Raw genomic sequence first — 27,390 nt, forward strand, 5'->3', positions numbered from 1 at the left:
TTCTTGACGCTGGCCCCATTCTGTCAGATATACAATACAACACACCATGCAGTAGCTAATAACTTATGTGGACTTTTATTGGACCAATCAAAAAACAATGACACAGTGTTATATTCAAAAGACCAAAATACCTCTTCAAAACTAGAAGAAAACAATAATACTTTGATGCAATGTCTCTCAAGACAAGAGGTTTGTTATTCATTTTGTAACATTAATGTAGAATTAAATATTTGTAAGGGCACATTTAAATGACCCAATATTGAAACACAAACATTATCCTGAGACAGACGGAAAGACAGAATGAAAGGGACCTCCAGGGCTCCTGGATAAAATACATCAAAGCCGCTCTGTCTCTCCTGTCAGTTATTGTGAACATTACAAAGCTTTCATTGCCAGGGGTTTTATTCTTGAGTGGTTACCCAGCATATTTTTGATTAGTTGCTTAAGACATTAACAGGTTGAAGAATTGGTTTATCATATGTGAAGGTTTCGAGACTGCTGAGATTCTCTGTGGTTATAAAATCCCAGCTGTACCGTTTGCAAAAGCTTGTATTATTACAGTGCCTGTTTATGAACTCATTCCTCAAATGGGCAGTGGTCCGCATGGCTGGCAATGAAATGGACATCTTCTGGATTTGGGTTTTGTTTTGTGTTTTAGCATTAATATACAGTAAAGTGGGCATTGCCGGCTATTTAAATTACTGTATTGACATTTTAGAGTCCCAACAAGCAGCAGTAATGATCTCTGCAAAGACTCCTGTTATATTTATGGGTGTCAGGGACTGATTGACTGGGGCAGTTCATCAGCTTCCATGGGTGACAGGGATAAAAAAGAACATTCCTTAAAACAGTCTTTAAATGTTTATGAATAGGACACTTTGGAACACATTGGTTTTGTTTCCTGTCCACATACCAAGTAATATATATATATTTTTTAAAATAATACAATTTAAAAAAGAGAAAAGAAACTGGCAAACTCAACCATAAGATAAAATCATGTGAGAAAGTCTGACAAGCCACACCAAATAAAAAAATAAAAAATAAAAAGAAACTGGCAAAACCAATGATTGAGCCACACAATCAATTGACAGATGGGGGGAGAAACACATGCTAATGTTGGTGTTAAGCTTCTAGTATGCAGTGTCTGAAGTGAATACAAACAATACTGTGCTGATTCTTCACAGCTGCATGGGATAGTCCATTGACCCAGACAGCTTACGACATCCCGAGTGTTTAGTCTTGCCCAAAGCTTGAAGAGTCAGAGGCCCTCAATGTCACAACCAGGGTTCAATCCATCAAGCCTGCTGTAATTTAATGAGAAAGAGGCATTTGAAACCTCACCTTCCCACCCGCCAACTCTTTGACTGAATAAACACAAAACTGCAGGCTAGACAAGAGCTGCTCCATCAGCACCTGTTCATGTTGTGATCCACGTTGTGGGCCCACCAAGGTGTATCCCCACGTCACAGTGGAGCAGTCACCTGTGCAGGTGCACTGTCCCAGCAGAATGAATACAGGACCCCACGTCATAGTGGAGCAGTCACCTGTGCAGGTACACTGTCCCAGTCGAATGAATACAGGACCCCACGTCACAGTGGAGCAGTCACCTGTGCAGGTACACTGTCCCAGCAGAATGAATACAGGACCCCATGTCATGGTGGAGCAGTCACCTGTGCAGGTACACTGTCCCAGTAGAATGAATACAGGGCAGCTGATTTAATAAGATCCTGCAGTGTTAATTATACACATTGTCAAATAAATAAATGCATACATAAATGAGTAGTGTGTTTAAGATGTTACCTGATGCCTGTGAAGGTTTATTGCATGAAACAGGGAAATATAAATAGATATTTTGTAGAGAGATTTTAATTATGTTGTTAATGGAAGTTGATGGATCAAGGTCTGTGTTTCTTGTGTGTTGGTCTCCCTACACCAACCAGATGTCAAATCCGATGCAGTCATAAACATAACTAGGTTTGCATCGTTAACATTGTATGATATTCATGCACCAAGTAATTCTAAAAACATACATCAGTATGAATATTAGATTTCAGTTCCTACCCTGGGATAACATTCCACCCTGAATTCCATGGCAAGGGCTGATCGGGATAGCTGAGCACAGAGAAGAGCATTGTACTGCACGTGGAATCATTTCTATTTAGGGTTAAACATGCTGGGTGTAGCAGGTCGTGAAAGTCACTTGTGTCACAGTCATTTGCAGTGCAATACCCTGCATGGTGATCAGTTACATTCCAGCACCCAGAGAGAACAGAGACAAAAGACTGAGTTGTTAGAACGACACTCAGTCGCTTGCATTCACCTGGAAAATAATGATGCTGTTTTTTTTCAGCACCGTTTTATCTTCATATACATTACAGAGACAGTGTTATTGCTCTATATTATGTTGCACATTTCAAAAGGTCATAAATAACGTTTTATGCTTAAAGGAAGTTGAGTGGGTAAGATGTGTTGCTGATCCCTAAAGACACGGCAGGTTTGATGAACCAGGATTCATTCCATTCTGAGCAAAAAACACTGTCACCCTTTGTTGGTGAAGAAGATCATCTCCAAAGGGTAAACCTGGCAAATGTGTTATTTACATTGGCAATCATGAAAGCATCCAGTAAAATAACATGTATGCCTCTTATACATCTTCACAGAATCTCAATTCCCCAAGCAGCTTGCTTTACTCAGTAGAGGGGGGTACAGTTCTCTACAACACATGTGGCTAGCACTCATTACATTCTGTAGAACAAAGTGACAATTCATTAAGCTGCTTTTAAACTGCTGCTACAGGTGCTTTGCAGTCATGCAATTATAGATCTTCTCCTACCGTGGCTCAGCTGTGCCGACAGAAGTGCGATTTCAGTTGATTTTCCAGTTGATTTTCAGACAAACTATGTGAAGGAATTTCGTAGCTTCCACAGATTTCATTTAGAACAGCACCTGTGCAGAATTTAGGCAGGTCCAACACAGTTCACTGTTATTCAAAAAAGAACAGTGTGGCAAGGCGAGAGCCCTAAAATGTAAATAGTGTGTGTGTGGCAATGCAAGGTTGGCAGGCATGGGCTTAAATCTGTCCTTGCCAACAATCACAGGTGCGGCCATTCCACAATTTGGTAACTGAGTGCTAACTGGGGAGTGGCCACATGTATAAATAACCAGGCATGCTTTGTTTGCTGGAGGAGTTTGGGAGTGAGTGTGTGCGCTGTGATCATGTACCATTTGAACAGCCTGTATTGTTTTGTTTGAACCTTTTATTTTGGCCCTTGTGCTGTGTCTATTTTGTGTTCCTGCTTGTTTTTTTTTTTTTTTTGTTTGTTTTTTTAAATAGAGTGGGATATAGTGCCCCTTGTGTCCCAGAGCAGGACTGCAATTAAAAAAAGTTGCAAAACAGTACAAACTCACAGCACAAACACTGACCCCCTAACACCTCTAACAAACAACTGATTTCTGGCTCTTACCCATGTGGCCACTTCCCAATTAGCACTCAATTACCTAACTGGGGAATGGCCACACCTGTGATTGACGGCAGGGACAGATTTAACCACATCCCTGCCAACCTTACATTCCCACACACACGCACTATTTACATTTTAGGGCTTTCGCTCTGCCACAAACAGTTTGCAGGTAGTTGTTTTCTAACTGTGCCTTGTCTGTCATCTAGTAGATACGATCTTAAAATGATTGCTCTTCATAAAACAGCCCCACAACTTCAGAGAATACTCCCTTTTCAAACTCATAGAACCAGGAGATCTGCAAGTACAGTGGTAACTGTTGTCTTCCATGTATACTGATGTTATTTACAAGTACAATGTTCACATCACTTAACACTATATCTGTGTCAATAGCATGTTCATGGTTTTCTAAAGCCTTCCTATAAAGACAGCAGAAGGAAACAAAAGTGCTTGAATAGAACTATTTCTTTATACTGTTTCTTCAATAATGCATGGCCTGTGGATTTCTACCACTTGCAGGTTGGTGGATGCAGGACAGTGTGACATACGGTCCATTTGAATGAAGAGTAACTAGGGGTCCCACTTCATTGCACCTCCGATGCCCATGAATCTGTATTAATAACATGCAATCATTTTACTTGCATGGTAGTATTTAAACGACTTACTTATTAAAGACTTGGCAGGCACAGGGTAGAGTTTCTGTGAAGGATGTTTCAGGAGCATGCATGTTATATGTAGGCCCCTCATTCAATACTGCTTTACCGCTTCAGAAATCAATTAATAACGATGAATATTTTAGCAATTATATATGAAGAAATTTAGGCTTTAGATTCTGAACAAAACTGGAATAATATCCATTGACAACAGCATGGTAAAGCAACCTAAGCATTGAATAAACAAGGGTGTTATAAGGGCAAATGTAAGGCTTGGCTAAGCACAGCAATCTGCATAACCTGTGGTTAGGATTTCCCTAACATGCCACTGAGTTAGCAAAAATGCAAACATATCCAGCAGACATTTCCTATTTGCTTTTGTTATTGTAGACTGGAGTATATTAAACAAATCATAGAATACTGTCTGGTTACCATTGCAGTGCAAACACTGTGCCACTGCCAAAGCTTCGAGAGACCCGGGAGCTGCTGCCAAGTACCGCAATTATCTTCGGTTCTGCGGCTCTGTGTGTCATTTTCTAAAGGGAATCGTGCATGAAGAGGTTATCTCTTAACAGGGTCAGACAGCTGGAATGGGCAGCTTTGAGCTTATTCTCAGAAAGAACCATCACACACTACAACACCAAACACTCATCAATACCTGCATGTGTGCTGGTCCATACAGGCCTCAGTCTAAGAGTGACACTACAGACTGCACCACTGCAGAGAATCAGTCACAGAAAGTAGGGCAGCAGTTTGTGCTGTGAAATGTGCAAAGTGACTGCAATTACAGATGGACTATTAAAAACCCTACCATAGCAATGCAATATAGTTCATGTCTGCAAGATTGACAGACACCAGATGTTAGCCATGATGGGGCTATATCCATTGTTTATTTGATTTAAAAGTTTGCACATTTTTAAATATATTTTATAACAAACCATGAAGCTGGCATAGAACTCGTGTCCCAGTTCATAAGTGGGAAAACTACTACTACTACTACTACTACTAATAATAATAATAATAATAATAATACATTTATTTTGGGACGGACTTCATAAAGAGTTGTCATCCCGCAGATTGCTTGGTGGTAGAGCTACACCACAGGAAAGTAAGCCAGAGAGAAAGCTCACAATAAAAACACACTGCCTACCAGGGTGCTGTGATGGGTTATTCACTTCTGAAATCACTGGCTCCAGCTTCACTGTTCATCTCTACAGGCTGCACCCCTGGTCAGTTACAGGTTATTAAAGATTTGATTTAAAACTATTCTGGATTCCCGTTCTGATCCTGTCTTAGCCAGAGGCACAGAGTCCTACGCAGGTACCTGAAAGTGATTGTTTTGAGATGTTTAGCAGCAGCAGAGCTGTCAGCCAGCAGTACTGGCATTGACTGTTGATTTATATACTTTCCAGTGTTTGGATTTTAAGTTCTTCCTCCTGGTTATTGCATCACATGTAGGAGTTCAAAATGTATTTATATATTTTTCATTCCCTCACTGATACAATCAGTGTCAGCTGTGGGAACGTGGACAATGGAGCACATTGTTTTTTTCTTACAAGAACACAGTAATTACTTTACACTACAAATAGCAAACCAGTGAAACTGTCACATAACTTATAATTAGGCTATACTTACAGCAATCACATCACGTTGCTTTGCAAGCAAACTAGGGCATATTTGCTACATGCAAATACAATCAGTTATATTGAATTTATGAAACGGTCTCGTTCTAGCAAACTCTTCAATGGGAAATGCTGTCTGATACCATGGACTTTATGACCCAGAAGATAGACAACCCCTTATGCCAAAGAAGTCACCAAAGGTCTGAAAGAAAAAATAACTACAACTGTGTTAAATTTACTGGAACATAATGATGTGTTATGATTGTGAATCAAGAGTCTCTCTTCTCTGCCCTCTTTCTCTCATGAATTTTATTTCACCAAAAAGTATGGATTTGAAAAAATGAGTCAACTGTAAATAAGGACAAATAAATACTTCTATAGCGTGCTGTATTTATGGAGTAGCATGTAAACATATTGCTGCTCCTCAAAATATACTGAAATAAATCAATGTTTGCTATACACCAAACTACCAATACAGACCCCCAAAAAACGAATTATCCCCAGTGTACTGTTGCTTGTTCTTAGTGTCTCCTAAAGAGGAAGTGTAAATAATCCCATCAAAAAGCCTGAAACATCTGAAACAGTCTAATCCCTGCTTAATATCAGTCACCTAATACTCCCACCCAAAAGCCTCATCTCTTCATGCATTCCTAAGAACAACAATACAAATGCTTTCCAAATAAAACTGTGTTGTGTCACGTTAGTGTAGCCGATGACTGCTTCACTGCTGATGGAAACCTCATTGGGAAGATTGTGCCTCTTAACTGGAGCAAATGGATGCTTTGATGTTTAAGTAAATTTCACACGCTTGTTACGCAAACCAACAGAATCTTCCTGGACAGTAACTTTGTAGCTGGTTTAGACTTCCAGTGCTGAAAATTCATTTTTCCGAAGACAGCCTCTAGTGTACATTCAGCAAAGAAGTCACAACTATACCGTCTCCTTCTATGGATGCTGAAGACTCAGTTCAAGGAGCAATTTAGAATTTTCGGTACCAGTTATGACATTGATCATCAGCTGTATTCATTTGAGGTTTTTTTCTTTTAAAAAAGTACTTAATTCAGCTCGCACGGGGACATTCATTATGAAATACAACGTGCTGGGAACACTGTATTTAAACTGGACACCATGCAGCCTTTTTAATACCTTCATGAAGGCTACTATACCTACATGCATAATCATTCAGAATAATGACAAATGGGCATTCATAACATTTGGCTACTATAATGCTACAAACATTATATTTGGTATATTTTAATAATATCAATAAAAGGGTCACAGAAATGCAACCAAAATTCTGAATTTGAGTACATTTGCTGTATTTTTTTTAGCAGACTGTTCTGAATATGCATATGCATATGATTGTGAAGGATTATGAGGGGTTATATGGTGATGTGTACCTTTATGAAGATGTTATTAATGCAATAGTGTCCAATTCCATGCTACCTATCTTAAATCAAATACATAATAATGCTTTGAGGAGACTTTTGTAAATGAGCTGATTTATATAGACAGCACAGGCCAGTTCAAACGACTGTGTAGAGACTACAACCCTTTTATTTGTATGGCCCTGGATTTAGGATCACTGTGCAGTAAATAAAGCAGCTCCTCCTCCCTTTGGGACACATGAACACAGGGTCAGATCCTGCTTGGTTAACTCAGACATTTCCAATCTGTCAACACCCCCAGCATGGTGTTCAGGGCTGCTGTGCTATCAGGGCTGGTCCTCTGAATAAACTGAGTGGAGGGGAATCATTTTCTGTGTGAACAAACAGAAGCAATACATGACCCTGTTACCCTGGTTACATTTACAGAATCAGAAACACACTGTATAAACCATACTGTGGGATTTACAAGAACAGTTACAACATGGAAGATAAATAAATAAATAAATACACACATAAATAAACACAAATAAATAAATATGAATACTAATACTAATAATAGAAACAGCCAATGTGCTGGCAGTTGCTAACCCTACTATCAGCACTTTCACATTGTTAAATCATATTGCAATGGCCATGGACAATGAACATTGTTGGGAAGCTACTGTAATTGAAAGGTTACATTACCTTGATAGCGACCCACTCGACTGTGATCACCTTTAATCATAAGTTTGACATCAATTCATTGTCCTTTTCTTTTTCTGGTCATGTCTTAATCTGGCTATTACTCTCTTGGTGCAGTTTTCCTTGCTCCAGTACATTAATTAAATCACATTTAGTTAACCAAAAATAATTCAAATGCAGGCACACACAGCAATCCGTGTTGTACTGTTATTGTTAGCTCTCATGTAACCTGCTATCTGAACTGCACCGTGACTTCACCAAGCACAGGCACTTGATCCACTTACATGTGAGATATCAGAAAGATATTTGCTGGATTTGAACCAGGTTTCTAAGGCTACACATTAAGCCAGTATTGAGTGGAATACAGTACTTGCTAAAGAATGTCCTTGCTAAGTGGTCATATATCTATCGATCTATCTATCTATATAGGACACCCTGACACTGTTATGTTCAACTTTTATTTTCGTATTAGTCAAAAGCATAGAAAAGTGATTTCTTCATTTGTAAACCGAAAACAAACTTTGCAATCTATGCAAGCCTCGTTCAGATAGATGAAGTTCCAGTACAATGTTGGGGAATGCTGTGCAGCCCTTTCCGCATCCCCTCTATATCAGCACTCTGTCTGTTTGTGCTGTGAAAGTATCACTGCAATCCAAACAGAACAAACAAGTCACCTGGACTGGGAGTTCTTCACTGTGTAAACGGGACTGCACAGAAACATGTAACGAGTGTATTATAGATTACATTTAAACATGCTGTAAACTTAATATGGTCTAATATTGTTAAACGAATGAATCTTCCCCGATACAAATGCGAACTAAACGCTATACATTAATAACAAACATCTGTACACGACACGTTGCACTATTGTTACATTACTCATGCGTTTCAACAGTATCAGCCTTGTTACTTAAATACCCGTAACTAACCACATGAAAACTGCCTTAACTGAGTCATCCCAGTAACATTCAACAACCCAGAATGCGTTGAACAGCAGGACCCAGAGGAAACAAGTTGAGACAAAAAAAATCTGATTTATAGTCAACCTTTCACGCTAGTGCTTCCACAGTCCCATCCAACGTTCGTCTAACGATAAAAGATTATTTTGTGTGGAAACCTATTTGTGAAAAGGAAACAGGACTCTTCATTCAGAGCCCATTAATTGCTTTGGTTGGTGACTGAAAAGATCGGTCTACTTCGCATGCAAACCACAAACCCAGTTGCATAAGGATTTACAATAGAGGAAACAAAAACAGGGATTGTTGGATATAAGGGGTGTTTGTGTAGTAAAAAAAAAAAAAAAGTTTGCAAACCCTACCAATTTCACGTCTAAGATGACGCAACTCTGAGGAGTTCAAACAAACAAACAAACAAAAAAAGTGTATTAAACTGGTATTGTTAGATACATATAATAACCGATCGGGCAACACGCGTGTCACTTGACCCATATATTAGTATACAAATCTATGATTACAGCTGCGGACATCGGACATACTAGAATGCTAAACAGGACAATTGCGCACTGCATCCTACTCTTATCTAACAGCTTGCTTAATTGAATTACAAGTTGAAATAATTTGCTATGGTATTATATAACCAAACCCTTAAAGTAATGAATCCCAACTGGCAACTACGAAACTGGTCTGCTGCAGTGAACATTAAAATGGAGCTCTCAACCCGTCCTCGCGCGTGGAAAATGATTTACTCTATACATTATGCAAGGCTCAAAAAGGGGGGAAATGAACACAACATTCTGCATCCAGAACTCAATACATTTTGAGTTTCATTTAATGCATTTGACATATAGGTCTATTTTTACACATTGAATTTCATAAAATACAACACATATAAAACCTTCTCAGAGCAGAAAGCAATGTTCAAATACTGGATATTAAGCGCAAAGGCACTTTCGAACAGAAGAGGAAGCCAAGTGGCTGTAACTGGGAACTCTTGTCAGCAACACCATTATCTGTTATGTACAAGGCAATTGTATTCAAACATCCCGATTCTGTCCTCGTGTGTGTGTGTGTGTGTGTGTGTGTGTGTGTGTGTGTGCAAACATGAGCATACGCATAAGCAAAAACAAAAACACGTAAAGATGAATCATACACTTTTTGTGATAATTGTTGCTATTGTGTACGTTTCAAATGTGTGTGGGGGGGGGGGGGGCGGACAAAAATAAGTTAAACGTTGAAAAAAAAGTAGTGACACCTAGGCCTGCATTATTAAACACCTCCTTTGCATGGCAGAGATAGAGAACGGGGGTCGCTCATGTCACGCTGTCCACGCGTTTCGTTTTTACAGTGCATGTTCTATTGTGTTTAGCACATTGTCATTCTATTTTAATACAATAAGCTGGAGAGATGGGAACTCGTTTCACAGCTGGCTGCTGGCAGTTTGTTTTTCCAGAACTTCGAGGTAGTCGGGTTCTGTCTTTAGTTTTCCTGGAAGCAAAGGATGTTCATTTTTCAATTGCTCTGCATAATATTTCCTGGGGGTTCCGTACAGAACAGTTTTGTTTAACCGATCTTGGTTGTGGCGCCTGGAGGATTCATACGACGGTGCAAATGGCCTTTTAGGCAAGGTGCAGAAGTTATAGTTGACAAGCCCTGCAGTCGGGAGCTCCTTTGCCCTCTCTGCTAGGTTCTGATACAGCAGCTCCGTCTCCCTGTTGCCACACGGTTGCTTTTCTAAGAACTCTGCTGTGCTTATTGTATAGGCAGGGCTGCGGGACTGCTCGTCTTTTTTGGGGTCCAGGACACCAAAGCTCAATTCCTGCAGGTTTCTATAGTAAGCTACTTGATCTTCTTCCTTCTGCATGTATATGGGGTTTTGACACATCTGACCAACGGGAGGGGGGATGTAGTTATACACGTGGCTCTCCGTTTTGTCAGTGCTGGCCTCCATGTTATAAGACCCATACTGCACCTGAAACGAATTCAAGTCCAAATTGTTGGCACTTGTTGCGGCATTCGGGACCCCTTTGCGTCTTTTTAGGACAAAAACAAACAAACCTGCCCCAAAGCAGACTGACAAAATGAAAACGACCAGCAACCCCAAAATGAGAACTGACAGAGGTACCTCCGGGTGGATCTCTGGGAAAGGGCTAGGGGGCGCACTGACAGAATATGGGGCACCAGAGCTGGGACTGACTGCTGCCACCATAGTTGCCGTTACGTCAGTGTGTTCTGGGCAGATAGAATCATTTCTTAGGGATCTGAGTAGACGTCCTGCGTGTTTAGAGGGAGAGTCGCAGGTGATCTCATTAACCACGACGCTCGTACTAGACTGTTCCATCCAGTTCTTGAGAGGCACAATTTCACACGTGCAATCCCAGGGGTTTTCTTGAAGGTCTATTTGAATAAAGGCAGAAAGCTGATCCAAGACACCCCTCACAGGCAGGTGAGAGAAGTGGTTGTTCCTCAGATTCAGCCTGGTGAGCATGGTACCCTGGAATACACCGTCAGGTAAAGACCTCAGCAAATTGTTGTTAAGAAACAATAACTGAAGGTTCTGCAAAGAGTTAAAGGTTTGTGGCAGAATCTCTTTGATGACATTGTATTCTAAATACAGATACTGCAGACTCTGCAGCCCTACAAATATGGAGGGGGACAGGCTTTCAATGTAGTTGCCATTGAGATAAAGCCTGCGTAAATTGCTTAAGTTTTCAAAGGCCCCGTCCTGAACAATAGCTATCCTATTGTTTCCTAAGTGCAGTAGCTCCAAAGAGCTGTACTCAAGCAGATCAGTTCTGTACACTGTGTGCAAAAAGTTTCCTGTCAGATAAAGTTTCTTTGGATATGAGGGTTTGGGGTGCAGGTCTGAAATGTTGTAAAGTTTCCTTTCCTGGCAGTTAATGTTCAATCCGCTGTCTGGGTTCTGAGATGTGCAGATGCAAACGTTTGGACACGTAACTGGCACCGGTGAGCGGGTCTGGTAAACCATTATGGGTCCAAATATCTGCTTGTCCCTGCTTGGTGCCGTTACCCGAGGCGTGGGACGGTTTCTTGTTTTAGGGGGGCGGGTGGCTTTGGGGGACCTTGTTGGGTTGAGCCCGACACGCAGGGTTGGTGACAGACCCTGGAAATGGCTTGAGTCGCTTGCACTTTTCCTGGGGCAAAGGTCTTGCCTTATGAGCTGGGTAACATCCTTCCCGTGAAGCCTGAACGGTGTTTCACAGACAATGTCCCCGACAAACACGGAGATGGTATCCAGCCAGGCTTTCAGTGGGAGCAGGTCACACGTGCAATTCCAGGGGTTCTCTTCCAGCTGGATTTCCATGATGCCGCCTATGTGTTCCAGGACCCCAGCAAACGGCAGGAATTTCAGCCTGTTCCCTCTAAGATCCAAATGCGTCAACAGAACAAAGCGGAACACGTTGTTGGGAAGAGAAGGCAATAGATTGTCATTAAGAATCAACACTTTCAGTTTATTCAGTTTGCTGAATGCCCCTGCTTCGATGGAGCTGATGTAATTGTAATCTGCCTGTAAATACTCCAAACTTTCCAAACCAGAAAAAGTATCCTCTTTAATAATATCCAAGTTATTATTGTTAAGATGCAGTCGTTTCAAAATCTTTAGTCCTGTAAATGCCCCCGTTTTTATCTCTTGCAACCCGTTGTTACCCAGATGCAGGGTTGTAGCATTTGAGTAATTCACAAACTCGTTTGGATACAGTCTGGATAGGAAGTTTCCATTGAGAAAGAGTTGACATATTCTGTTTTGTATAGGCTGAAACTGGGTTACTGATGTAAATCCTTTGTTTTCACAATTAATATTCAGAATATTCTCTTTTTCCTCACATGCACAGCGATTCTTACAAATGTCTTTGAGAGTTTTACGGCTTTCCGTCTTGGATGATAGACCAGTCACCGTTAAAATACTGAGCAACAAAACGCAGTTCAGCATGTTTAAAACAATGTTGCTCAGAGCCCCAACATCAACGCGTTCAGACCTTTTCAAAAGTAGAATTTCAGCCAAACTCCAAGCACCAAGCACGGCAGAAAACAAGTGCATGCAGCAACAAAAAAACGATATATATATATATATATATGTATAAAGCTCACAAATGCGCCGTGCTCTCCATGGATCGTCTTTCTAGTCCAAACGATGCATAAAGGCAATCATAGCACACATTCTGTAAAGTGGTTCGCTGTAAACATGGTGTCTGGGGTGCCTCAGCAGTACTCTTCCCGGGTAAAGAGCTGAACATTCATGCAGCAGTTGAAAGTGTCTCTGAAGAGAACATGTATAATAACAGCGAGATACTCACTGATTAAGAGAACGCAAACATTCTTTCATTTCTTTCCTTTCGTTGCACCCAGGGTTTGCCATGTTGTGCTAAATCAAATAACACTGTTATTAATTTTTATAATTATTATAATAATTTAAAAATAAATAACTGCAAATGAAGCACTCCGGTATTGTATGTTCACCCGCGGGATGTCCAGTTTTCCTTAAACTGAGCCCTGGATGCGATCTGTGAGGTTCCTCTCAGAGGGGACTGGTTTGCTCCCGCAGTGAATGTGTTGTGTGCGCTTAGTTTGGATTCGGAGTTTTGCGTCCCTCCTTCAGCCCGAGCTTGGGATCGCTACGTCACACGAATTGACGGGCAGATTTTGTTGGCAGAGAGAAGAGTGTATATCTGTTTTCATTGCATTGCGCTTTAAACGAATAGTACACCTTTCTGCATCGGAGCCGATTTTTGTTTTAGTACCATGCATAAAAAAATAACTGTAAAATGTGTATCCGTGATGTCAGCTGGAAGAAGCATTTAAGGGTGCAGTATCTATATACAGAAGCTTTGTTATCCACTTGGCAGACTGGCGGGTGGGTGCGTTGTGTATACATTATGTATGTGTTTATTTATTTTGCGCAATGACTGTTGGCAACAACCTTTGCGGATTGTGCCAGAGGGCCAGCGTATTACCGAGCTCCCCTTAAGGGTCGAACCGTTTGAAATATTCTAACAGATTTAAAGCGTCAAGTTGTTTAAAATGTGACTGAAAGCAAGTGCACTTTAGACCAGGAGACTAAATACAAAAAGAAACGTAACGGGCATTAACGCTCGCTAGTCCTAAGCATTTTTCCTCCGTCACGGGCAGTAGGCTACAGATCAGTGAGAATAAAGTCTAGCACAATATAACTTGTTTAACTTGATGTCATCAAAATGTGTCTGTTTCTGTACAGGGACCCCTTTACACGTTTATCTTCCACTGAATTCCACATATCCGATTAGTAAAGAAGAGTTGATACAGCTATGGCCAAATCTTTTGCATCATCTATAATTTTATGATTAAGACATTTAAAGAAAAAAAAAACACATGCACGTAATTTAGATCTTTTATTTAACATTCTGTAATCAAAGTAATTAGAAAATGATATCGCGAAAGTCTACGGGAAGCCTAACCCTACTAACTTTAAACAAGTAGACTAAACCTGCTTAACACATAAAGAGGACTAAATTTGTTACGCTGCAATTTACCCATTATTATTATTATTATTATTATTATTATTATTATTATTATTATTATTATTATTATTATTATTCCATGGTTAGTGCGTACACTACTGTGAAGTACCGTGTTGATCTCTCAATATCGTGTACCGTAATGCATACATCTAGCTGACTGGTAATAATGTGCAGTGGGAAGCTGTATCCTGTAGTGCGCATATCACCAAACAGACCACTAGGAGGTGCGTTTTAAACTCTTGCAAATATCCATTTTATATACATTTAATTTACTATAGAAAGTGTGTGAAATCTGTTCGAATGATGAGAACAATAGGAGGATACAATGAATAGGTTAAAATGATTGAGTAAGCAGTTTGGCAAAGGCAGATGTATAATGATACAATACTACTAATACTAATACCGATAACTTTCAATGCAATTCTTGCAGTCGGGTAATCTAAGTGTGTGTGAGGATCCTGGGATGGGATCATCATCCAGTAAGATATGGGGTTGCAAATCCAGAACAGACCACACGCGTGCTGATGCAATATTTATTTGAGCTTCAATTACAGAGACATTGTGAGCAGACACGGCAGCTTGTATTCTCAATGCAATGTTCTCTCGCTGTCCTGCAAATTCTTTTTAATGCTCAAAGTTCTCTACTCGCTCTCCAAGGTGTACAAAGCAGCCAACGCGCACGGGGAATAACGTGTCATCTGTACCGGAACTCGAGTGCTAAGAAATGCGCAGAGTCTCATCTATTGAACAAACCATAAATAATCATGTACACAAAGCAGACGGGTTTGCTCGTTTGATTCAAAATAAAGACAAATGAAAACAACAGGGAGCAGCATCACGAGGATATGTACAGTGCGTAACTAAACAATTCTACCAACATGTTCTAAAAGCGTTATTCATATCATTGCGCACGGTAATCATGATTATCAACCAATACCAATACTAATACTAATACTTACAATACTACAACTACTACTACTAATAATATGGGAGTATCACACGTTTAGATGTCACAGGAACGTGTGTCACCTACCCATATCATTGCGTCTATTCGTTTATTTGACTGGGTTTGTCAATCCGAGTTGATGAAACACAAAATACATTTAATTGGCGTTCTCTTCGTTCTTCCTCAGTCTCCAAAGCAGAAATACTTGAGAGATAACCTGCTCCAGCATCCGTGGAAGGAAGTGGAACTGGAAGTAAAAGGGTAATGCATAGGAAGGCATTTGCCTTTCTCCTACCCTTTCAAATCAGTCTGGTGGTTCTGAATCTGTTATTCCAACAGGCTGAGTTTATCCCTGTGCTTTCAAATCAGTCTGGTGGTTCTGAATCTGTTATTCCAACAGGCTGAGTTTATCCCTGTGCTTTGTTTCATGTAAAGTTTTACCCATATCTCTCATAAAGTCTACTATGTAGTTAGTTCAGACTGTCTGATGATTCAATGTACAGTAGTAATACAGGTTTACCAGCCATTCAAATGGAATCAGTTCTAAAAGGATAAAAAGCATTTCAGACGTCATGCATTTGATTTTCAGAACAAGACCATTTAGTCTTCATCACAATGACCATCTGCTGTATTGACGTCATCCGTTTAATTGGTTCACTGGATAGCTCCTGCAAGACAAGAACCACATCGATTCAGGTTGTCTCCTTCTTTAACTTTTCTTTTTAACTAAACCTTTGTTGCAGTTTTGCCATTGCTATGGGTACCGATTTGTAACTTCTGATTTATATATTTTCTATAAAAGCATTTATGTGCTCAGCTGTCACTTCAGATTTCATTTAATGGACTTCTTGTCAGATGTTCACTGTTCGGGGATTCTTTCAATTGTCATGGAAGTTAGATGTCAGAGACTTTCATGATAGGTTGCATGTTTTGTACTCATGAATAGAGCTCTATCAGGGCCTTTGACGATCTCTGAGACACTTTGGGGAAATGGGAAAACCTTGAATTGGAGAAAATGGAACTATATAAAAAAAAAAAGTAAAACCTTTTTCAAAAGACCATTAATTGAAACTTGTCAGTATTTCACACTGGGATATGCATTCTGATATTAGGGGATCAGTTTAAACTTAGTGCTTCCACAAATGCCATGTCATAAAGCCTGAATTATGAAGACTAGCACAGTTCATTAATTCTATCATCGTGCCCTTGACATTCTTGCATGCAATTAGTCCACCGAATCCAGTCAAAACAGATAATTTTAGTCTTAAACAAATACAAACCCAGCTAAATTAGCAATCCCTCTAAGTTTCTAAAACAAATAGGTTTCCCAATACGACCTCCCCTCCCCAGCGTCTTAGTAAAAGATTCCACTATCTATAGCAGACAGACATTGTCGTTTTTCCACACGGAGACAGATTAGTCCCTGGTATCTGCACTTGTAGTTTCAGGAGGAGGTAAGCTCCCTAAGTAGGGCTACATAAGCGGGAGGGTATGAGCGCTGTTCAGTTCATTGTTCCCGAGTTTTCTCAGAGATGTGCACGGTGGCTGGAAATTGGCATGGATCCCAGACTGACGTCTTGCCATTCTTGGAGTAAATGCAGACCGAGTTTGGTCAGGCAGTACCTGTTCATTTTCAGGTTTTAGAGATTTTGGTCATTTCCATGCAACATTGGAATCAGTGAACATGTTTGAAAATGGGACTTTTAAACATTATGTCCATCTGACCCTCCATATAAATAACCCTGACCCTGCATTCTTTCATGCCCTGGGTGAAATGTCTTTAGATTTCATTGACAGACTTGGAATGTACCATTAGAAGGTTGCTAAGGACTGGCAAATCTGGTAACAAAGACAAAGCTGCTACTTGGAGAATGCATTCCAAACCCATTACTATCAACATCCGCATCATCAACTTACTGTTGTACATTTACATAAACTAGCTCGTTCTACTGCACCCTCGAAAAACATGGATCTAAAAGTATTTGAATAACTATACATTCAATTGAATGACGTGATTTACATTTAACTCACAGAATGGGGTATCAAACACGTAAAATAATAAATAGTATGAACATGTAGACGATTTAAAATATCCCTGTAAATACCAACTTAACTTCTACTGAGCTCAGACACATAATATACAGTATAGAATATACCACAGCACTCCACTCAATGACCAAAAGTGGGAGTCATTATTACCAATTCTGTGGTCTAAAGGTCTGTCTTATGACGGGAGAGCACTTTATTAAGACACTTTGCAAACACAATGGAATTATTGGAAGTTGACAGTGAATAAAAAGTAAAGGGAATATCTTGGTGATCTTTTCTTTTGAAATTGTTTCTGGGATGCAATCCAGTATTGTCCTGTTTTTTAGATGCCAAACTGACAGCAGTAACGGGACAGGGGGGCCTGCCTGTGCTGGTGCTTGCAGCAAAGCCATGGCAAGCAGGTTTGCTTTCAGAAGGGAAGCCTGCTTCAGTTAAGAGCTGGGAGTTTTGTCACAAAGGGTTTGTATTTCACTGGCAGCTATACAACAATCCTTAAAAGAAATGCAGAATTGTTTTAAAGATCCAGCAGAGCTTGGATTCCTTCACAATATTCTCAGAAACTGACTCTTGATTGATCAGTAATAATGCAAAGGATTGATCATGTTTTAAACAAAACCAAAACACTTTACTTGTTTAAAAAAATAAACAAAAAAATAAATAGAAAACATACATACAGCTTTGTATTCAATTCAGTGATAGTCGTTCCAAAGACCTGATAAGACAAATCTGTAATATAGTACATTACAAGCTCTTATTTTTCATGAGTAAAAAGGTAAATATGGTCTTGAGAGAGAGAGAGAGAGAGAGAGAGAGAGAGAGAGAGAGAGAGAGAGAGAGAGAGAGAGAGAGAGAGAGAGAGAGAGAGAGAGAGAGAGAGAGAGAGAGAGAGGGAAGGAGTGCTTTGCAAAGAAGTAACCATGACATGCAGGGCACAAGGAATTCATCAAAGGGTCAGGCATGGGTTGGACCCAATCTAGGGCAAGTAAAGAACATCATTAGCAATAAATGGATGAGGATTGCAAAAGGATGTTCCATGTGAGGCCACATTAACCTTGATAGAACACCCAAGCAGGAAAACGAATGATACAGTAAGTGCTTTTAAACATCAGCAGAGAAAGGGGGGGATCTTAAATAATCTATAGAAGCAAGAACCACTGCACTCCAAAATTCAGTGCCTCTAGAAACACGTCCTATAGGAACGTGTCACAACTCAGCAGAAGCAGACCTGAGAGGTGCTGCGATCGGAAGCCTTACCCACCACATGAAGCATAAGGAAGGTCCAGTGATCCAGACACTTTCTCACCCCAGTCCGTTGAAGTTGAGAGGGCGACACAGAAATTCTTTGCTAGTCTTGAAAAGCCTTAAAGCAGCTAATCGCACTGAGCCCTGTGGTTTGCAGGTCTGTCACATGGTATTAATGGCTGGGTTTTAAAAAGGTGACCTCACTGAAGATCCATCAGAAACAGTCCATTTCACTTTGTCTCGTCTGTTCATATCTAGAGGAGCTGGTGTACATGGTGGCTTCATTCATCATAGACTTGCAACCTTTTACACTTCACACTAAAGGATAGAGTGTGAACCAGGAATGTCTAACACAATAATTCTAAAGCTAAACACAATAATAATTCCTGAATATTTAATACAAAACCACATCAGCATAATAAAAGGGTTAAGTTGTGCATACACATGATTAAATACATGTGTAATTACTTTAGTATTATTATTGCAAACGCTGTGTAATTACCATGCTGTGTTGGATGTGCCTTACAAAACAGAAGAAAAGTGCATTGCAAAAATGGAAATGTACTTTAAGCTCTTTCTGCAGACGGGATTGTGCTGCACATACATTTCTCCAGCCTTGCAGCAACGAGCATTTGCTTCTTTGATTGTGCTTCTGCTAACCCTTTCTTAAGAGAAGTCATTTCATTTTTAAATAACTTCACAGAGGACGGCTTGGCACAGTCTCTGCCCAGCCCATGATTCTGTGTCTCAAAGTGGATCTGCCCCTGGACAGGAGGATTGCTTTATAAACTGCGCAGCACAAGCATGCAGCTACACTGAGCATGATCTGCATCTTGTGCTCCTATTTGCAGATATCTTTAAAAAACAAAACTGCATGTTGTCTACATTTAATTCTATTAAAAAAGCTGTTCTTGTCACTTTAGATCATTTGTAAGCAAACACATTATGTATCGACACCGCACTAAGCTTCTGCGAAGGAGCAATAGTTGTACATTATGCAAATGATGTGTCTGATGTCTTTGGCTGCAAGATAAAGTCAAGACAATATGCTGATATAAATAACTATCGTCACGCCCCTTATTAAATTATCACAGCTCCTATGGATTCCCATCTGTTCATGCGGATTGTGTTATCTCTACTTCAATATTTTTGTTTATGTTGCTGTAGTACCTGCCAAGGGTATATGCAAAAATGTGTGACAACTCATTAATTAGCTTTACAAGGCTTGGATGTAAAATCAAATTCACTAAATATCAAAGTGAAAGCATCATTGGTTACCTGCAGTGAAGAATATTACAACAGATTGCATGCTAAAAGAAGATGATATTAGTTGAAAGGAACATTAATTGGTTTTAATGAAAAAGGAGCACCCCCTCCCACACCAAAAAAAAGACGATCCAAAAACAAGCATAATTCTAATATTACCATCTAGATTGTGACATAGCAAATCTTATTTAAATGATAGGATATTTTTGGTGCAGGACAGGTCGGAGTATTTACAAGATACATAAAAGCAATGCTCAAAACAAGCTGAATCCACAATGCCTACAATATAACAAACTGTCAAAACTGCAAAAAGGGCATTTTGCAATACTGGATGTTGCAAACTCTTACCATTAGGTTTGAAAAATCAGTCAGTAAAACAAAAGATACCGGGCTGCTGAAAAGCACTGAAGCCCTTTGATTCTCTGCTATTAATGAATGCATGTTCCATAAGGAAAAGGCAGCGGCATCACTCTGACATGGGAGCTCGGGACGTCCAGCCACGTTGTGATGGATTGTGTCACAACATTTAGAAAACAGACCCGGCAAAAGTGCTGATTCGCAGACAGGTTTCTCTGATTGATTTCCTGTTCGTGCCGAACCTCTGGGAATGATGAATAGGAGGGCTTGACAGGGTAATCCATGCAGCTCCCGCAGAATGCCACGGGGTCCCTGCACAGTTAAACACGATTCCTTTCCTCACAGATCAGTCCAGACTGTTGAGAATGGGGTACCTGCACAGAAAACACGATTCCTTTCCTCACAGATCAGTTCAGACTGTGGAGAATGGGGTACCTGCACAGTTAAACACGATTCCTTTCCTCACAGATCAGTCCAGACTGTTGAGAATGGGGTACCTGCACAGAAAACACGATTCCTTTCCTCACAGATCAGTTCAGACTGTGGAGAATGGGCTTACCCTTCACATGCTGCACAAAGAGGATTGCTAGCAGCATCAGCTCTTGTATGGGTTGGCCCCTAAACTTTCTCCTAATAAAATAAAGCACCTCAATTCCCTCTGGCTTTAAGAAAATAATATTTATAAGTAACCTTCTGATTGATGTCATCTTGTGACTTCAAAGCATCTTACCGTCTGAACAAAATGAATTATCCCAGTACCATAAGGGTCATGATACAACAGATACATTTTACAACATCTCCTTCACATGAAAATGAATAGCTAATTGTGAAAGCTATCAGTGAATAACGCCAGTGAAAAACTAATTACTCAGTGCAATGATCATGATGTGAAATGGAGCTGGAAACCTTTACAGTACTGGTAGTTAGAAGAGTGGTGATTAGGAGGACAGTGCAAATCTCATATCAGCGCAGGATTTATCATTCTAACCCATCGATATGCGCTGTGTGTAGAAGTATTCCTGCTGTTTTGTCAGCAGTATGTATATCTGCATATCAATATTTCTATAGCCAGTATTGCTTTTCCAGACCTGTTTTTGAAAGCACAGTTTATTAGAAATAATGGAGAAAATGGAAAAGCAAATCAATCGATCAGACCTAGACCTAGATTTAATGAGTCGATTTAGAGCAGCGTAGACTCTACTGCATTCTTTGGAATAACAGATATTTTTTTGTAATGACAGGTAATTAATTTAAACATCTAAAATGCTGAAATACAATGTGTCTACTGATTCAGGTGGGAACTGCCCTGCCAAAAAACAAACCAACAAACAAACAAACAACCAAATACAAACACACACGTGCTTCTACCATTAGACCATTTCCAGGACAACATTAGATATAATTATATAGTAGATTTATTTTGCAATGCAGAATTACTTTATGCTTTAGTGGCAACACTGACCGAATGGCATTAAAATAACTTTAACTACATTTGCCCCATGCAGCACACATTGCACACAATATGAATAAATCAGGAATCCCAGAATTGCAAACTTCACTGAATGTGGCAGCACAACTGACCTCTAAGACTGATGAGTGCAAGGAAGTGATTTCACCAGTTTCGGTTTTGCAAGAGTCCATAAATCACCACAGGATATATGGCTGTGTCGAGGGAATGCCAAGGTTTGTCCTTCTAGTTTTTATTTACTTTTTAATCTGCTTATTTATGCCCTTGTGAAAAGCAAACTGAGTACTTCTCTCCTCTGGGACTAAACCAGACAAAACATAAATCACATAGTTACACATTACTGTTTTGTAAGCTACAGATAAGAGTTATCTAGTTTGCTGTAATTGTTTTCCCCAACAAGATGAATAAATAAAAAAGAGGGAGATAGATAAAGAGAAAGTTGTGGACATTGGGCATTGCTTAGGGATGATTTTGAAAAAATATCCTACAAAAGAACATGCTTGGAGGGAGGGAGGTCACAGCAAACCTTCATTCACACATCACCTCAAAAGCACTTTACACAACACTGAATTACAGTACAAGCACGCACACATGTCAACGAGTATCTACTGTTCCACTCCAGCCCTCAAGGGGCATGAGTCGGTCCAAATCTCTTTCTAGTTCTGATTGGTCCAATGTCCACTCCAAGGGTCCAATACATTGGGTGACCATGGCTGGCCCTTCCAGTCCTGGTCTTTGTTCCCACTCTGTTCTAAATTGTTCAACCAAACCAATGAAACCTCCACCCAGGCTCTAGATTATTATTGAAATACCTGGAGTGGAATGATCCACCAGAACCACGATTGGACACCTCCAGCCTAATTGTTTTAAATTATAACTGTTTCTGTGCTTCAGAGCACACTCCAAGTAATCCTCCACTGGTACAAACCGGCGCTTGGGAAGGGCAATTCAGCCAGGGTTAGGAGAGAGGCACAGGGGTCTGTCTCTATTGAGCCCTGTGTGCTCAGGCAGATTCCTCTGAGAAGACTGTTAGGCTTGCTGAAGCTTGAATTAGCTGTCTTGACAATGTGAGAAGAGGACAGGCATTGGGAAGGCATGTGGGGGACACTGCTGTTGTACCCTTGAGCAAGGTACTTTACCTAGATTGCTCCAGTAAAAACCCAACTGTATAAATGGGTCATTGTATGTAAAAATAATGTGATATCTTGTAACAATTGTAAGTCACCCTGGATAAGGGTGTCTGCTAAGAAATAAATAATAATAATAATAATAATAATAATAATGTAGGCTGAAGCAGATTGCAGCAGAAGATACCTATCCAGATTCCAAACAGCTTCCATCGATGGATCCAATGCCATGTGCAAGGAGCTTTCCCCAGAAAACCAATTGCAAGTTTTATCAGGGCCAATATCAAGCACACGGTTGACAGATGTAGCAATTTTCAAAGGAAGCAGTATATGACACCATTTTACCTTTAATGAGAGTGTCAGTTGATATCCAAGACTGCTGTCATTACAACTGTTACAGTATATAAAAAGAGAACATCTATATTTTTCTATGCTGCTATGCAGTAGTATTGGTAATAATTGACTGAGAAAACTGAATGTTGACTCCTTTGCGATTTATTATAATTTTTATTTTCCAGAGCTAAAGGTAGCATTCATATTACAGACACACGCACACAAATACCCTCTAGAATTACAGTACAAATAAATCTGTGCCTATAATTCACTTTAATGGTTCAATTTTGAATGTGACTCAGAATGTAGTTTCGACACTGCTTCCCCAAAGTAATACTTTTCTGCCTACAGGCTCTTACCGTGACTCCATGTGGGATGTATTTGTCACAGGAACCTGGGCTATTAGTGGAAACCAAACTGCGCAGATTGCAGAGTTCGAAATGCACACACGCTTTAAATGTATACTGCAATTAGCAAAGATGCAGCTCCCAGGGGAGACTTTGCAGGGGGACTGACCAGAAACATTCGGATTACTGGACCAGGGCTCTGCAGAGTTCAGCAGCAAAGGTATCAAATCAGCAAAGTAAAACTGTATTAACCATATCCACTGGCTACAGGAAACACTTCCGAGATACCAGTTAGATTGATGCCTCTATCAATGTATTAATGACCAGTCAATGCATTAATCCAGTCAATAGATTCTCCTGGACATGCCTTGAGATGGACTTCTTCAAGGCATGTCCAGGAGAATCTGTCATTTCTGTGGCTTCATGTGCAGCAGATGCTTCACATAGGTCTATATAATACGCAGTTTTGAATTTGAAATCAATTAGGAATGAAATAAGCCTTGACATTGTCTCAGCCACGTGTGCTCACTTCGCTTCTGCTTGTGTGATCTCTCAAGCTTCATGAACACGAAGAAATCAGTTTCACTCCCATTGAAGGCAGGAGGAGGTTGTTAGCATAGGATTCCCAATAGGGAGCTCCCACCAAAGCTGTGTGTTCAAGTCTGTCTGGAAATGTAATTCAGGGTCTGCAATGATCTAGTACAAGGTCAGCAATTAATTTCTAGTGATCAAGGGGGTTTGTCATTGACTAAGTGGCTTGGGTTTACAGAAGCCACCTGATTCACGGTCTTGTGTGGAATGTGTGATGAGCTGGTAAGCAATAGACAATTCATATCTGCCAAACTGGTTCAGGCAGTCATGGAACTCACAGAACACATGATATGGAAGCATCTGTTTTATATGAAAAAGTAGTGTTGGACTGGAGCACTGAAAATATGGGTGTAAAAATAGGTTCTTAACAGAATTAAAAAAAAAAAAAAACAGCAGGCATCCTACTATATAATGATCTAGGGACTGTTCTGTAATCCTTGTCTCTGCCTTTATATTCACTTTACACACACAGTCGGTAACACACAGATGCTTTTCATTCTTTTTTAAGCTTCTATGGTGGCTTTTGACACTAATTAGCAGGTGTCTGTTGTCCAGGGATTCACAAACGAGGACTACAAAATCCTATACAATCAATTGTAATTAAACTGGAAAAAAATGTCTATATGGTATCTATTCAAGTAGATAGTGAGTTAGCTGCTCCGCCCCCCCCCCCCCCCCCCCCCCCGCAAGTTTGTCGTTTTTTTATCATACTGTGCATTTGATGCTATTTTGTTTAATGTGCACATTCAATTTTAATTGTTGTGCCACCCTTGGCCAAATATTGCATGTGCAGTGACAGTGTGGTTTGAACTCAAGAGGTCCTCTACTTTATAACAACACATACAGCTGTACGACAGACGAAGCATAACAAACATCAGGCTTTGCTGGCTGGATGGTAAAAACCAGTGCTGCACAGTGAAGAGAGCAGGATGCGACGCAAACACAAGGTGCTAAATCTTAACACTTCAGTGTCTCAGGCTTATTTGATTTCAGGGAAGATTGAAGCTGACTTTTATATATGTCAAGGATTTAGTAGCCTCTCCCAACCTAAGGGTCAGTTCATATCACAGACGGCACAATAAAGCCCACCCTGAGCCGTGCAAATGATGCAATCTGTCGTGTTAGGAGCTTAGATCCATTTCAAAAGAACAGTATATATATATATATATATATATATATATAAAGCAAGGAAGAGCAGGAGTGTGAGAAGCAAACTGAAAACACCGTTCTTCACAGCTAGTGGAAGCTTGGTTGTGCTGCTCTATAAAGGGCGAATGCAGAGAACTAGAGAAGTGGGCATTATCAGCTGGTGATCAGTTATCTTACTTACAGCATCACACAGTGTGTTGCAAGGCTGTGGACACATTACTATAACTCATCAACTCACGCATCACTTTACACTGAAACTCAAGACAGTGCTTTCTTGTTTAACAGCATAAACCTTAAAATCAGAGGATTCAAATACAGTTTGTTGTTTTTTTGTAATAATCTGTCTTGGTTCAGTTACCCTTGCCTTTGTTTAATTTGGTAACCTAATTAAAAAGTCCTGTACTTGTTGATAGATAAGATATAAGAAATCCCTGGTATCTCAGCGGTTCTGCCATGCGATACCTTCAATAAATACTGTGAGAACATCATGGACCACAAGAGAAGAGAACTCACTTGAAACAGCAGGGAGTGCTCCGAGTGTAGTACAGACTCACCCATCAGGAAATGCTGCGACAGCCTGTAGCATGGTGTGTAGGGCTAGGGAAGCCATCAGTATGGGCTGTTCACTGTTTAAATAAATAAACATTGCACCATATCAGGTGGCTTGCTGTGCAGAGGGTTTATTCAGCTGCCTTTCACCAGTCTGTGTTTGAACTGGTCCTGATGACACAACTCCAGCTGCACAGACCTGCAGTTACTTTACTGATTCATTGACTGCTGCTGTACAGCAAGCGTTACTTTATGCATCCTGAACAGGCTAGTGCCCTCACCTAGCACCGGCTTTAAATGGATACCTAAGAACTGCTGAGCTCATAAGTGACCCCTGAAAATAACACTGCTGGGGAGGGCTCCCCTGCTGGTTAGCACTCACCATCCGAAGAGATGCAATTCTCATCAGAACGGTCTAGAGCCAGTGTGGGAAACACTGCTGCTGAACTCCAGCTATCCCTCTGCAAAGTGACGGGCACATTGTGAACAAAAGGCTGCAACACACAAAGATGTTTTAAAGTGATCAGATCTTCCAGCATCGTAATCAGGGGCAGGCAAGCAAACTGATAGCATTTTCCCTTATGGTTTCCAAAAATGACTTGCATATTAATTATGCACAACTTATTAAGGATTCTTTATACTTAATAAAGCATAATGGCAATGCATGAATCATTTAGAACTCGCGCACAGACAGCATAAAGCCACTCCACAGCATATTCATATGAATATTATATATTCATTTACATCAGCCACACTGGAATATAGAACTGAGAACATATTACTGCAGCTGTCATAATACATGACTGTATAACAGAACACTTAAATCATGCTTCATTCAACTATATATATATATATATATTATGCAACGTATAACTACCATGTTCTACTATTACACGATTATCTTTAGTTGTTCAGCTTAATGCACAATTCACCAGCTGAAGTAAGAGCTCACAAAATAAAACATGTGTACCTGTGTTGATGCTGCTGATCTTGCTGTTTGTTCAGCAGCTTTTCCACAATGCGTTTGTGTTCAAATCCCCAGTGCAGTTCACAGTCTGTTGCTGCTGTTGTGTGCTTACAAAGCACTTTAAAGTTTTCAACCTGTCTCCAACAGTTCCGTTTAAATATGACTAATGTATGCACAGCGCTCAACGTCAGACATGACACTGTATCAAGAAATGTGTTTGTTGCAGCAAACAGAAAACAACAAACAAGCACTCAAATAAAAACAAAACTCAAAAAGAAGCTGATCTGTACAATGCCAGTCGACAGAAGCTTTACAAAGTCATAACTCTCAAGCTGGGTGCTGAATGCACAAACACAGAGGTCTGGCTGGGTCTAGTGCTGTCACACATTGAGGAAGGAAGGAAGGAAGGAAGGAGGATAGTAGGGTTCAAGAGGTCAAACAGGTAATTACTTCAGCTGATCTGTTAAAGGGCCAGTGCTCCTTTTTTCCCCTTCAGGCGCTTTTACACACTAATCCAGATTTAGCCAGGTCAATCACAACTGTGCACTTAGCCGGGATATATTCAAGTACATTGATTTTATTTTTTATTATCCAAGTACCTGCCATTTGATCTATGAAATATTCTGAAATAAAGTGCAGCAGGAACACCCTCCTAAGGAGGAGAGCAGTTCACTTTCTCAGTCCTTCCTAGAAAAGTGAACAATGGTGAATTTGAACAGTGATTT

General features: G+C 40.2%; 2 protein-coding genes across 3 annotated transcripts in view; both read right to left on the reverse strand.

Moving 5' to 3' along the window:
- LOC117430899 (fragile X messenger ribonucleoprotein 1 homolog A-like) overlaps nucleotides 1–27,015 on the reverse strand; it is a 147,080-nt gene extending 120,065 nt beyond the window's left edge. The window contains exons 1-2 of one of the 2 annotated variants that reach the window (XM_059001578.1): nucleotides 26,669–27,015; nucleotides 26,081–26,159 (exon numbers count right to left, since the gene is read on the reverse strand). In XM_059001578.1, the coding sequence (XP_058857561.1) occupies nucleotides 26,081–26,104 (24 nt within the window). In that variant the 5' untranslated portion in view covers nucleotides 26,105–26,159; nucleotides 26,669–27,015. Of the gene's footprint in view, nucleotides 1–26,080; nucleotides 26,193–26,668 lie in introns of both variants that reach the window. The other variant, XM_059001577.1, reaches the window with a different exon arrangement.
- LOC131701763 (SLIT and NTRK-like protein 2) lies at nucleotides 9,573–13,643 on the reverse strand. The gene has a single exon (XM_059001576.1). The coding sequence runs from the start codon at nucleotides 12,816–12,818 to the stop codon at nucleotides 10,179–10,181; it is 2,640 nt and encodes an 879-aa protein (XP_058857559.1). The 5' UTR covers nucleotides 12,819–13,643; the 3' UTR covers nucleotides 9,573–10,178.
- Nucleotides 27,016–27,390: the final 375 nt, after the last annotated feature.

The sequence above is a fragment of the Acipenser ruthenus genome, chromosome 26, assembly GCF_902713425.1.
Source record: "Acipenser ruthenus chromosome 26, fAciRut3.2 maternal haplotype, whole genome shotgun sequence".
NCBI lineage: Eukaryota > Metazoa > Chordata > Actinopteri > Acipenseriformes > Acipenseridae > Acipenser > Acipenser ruthenus.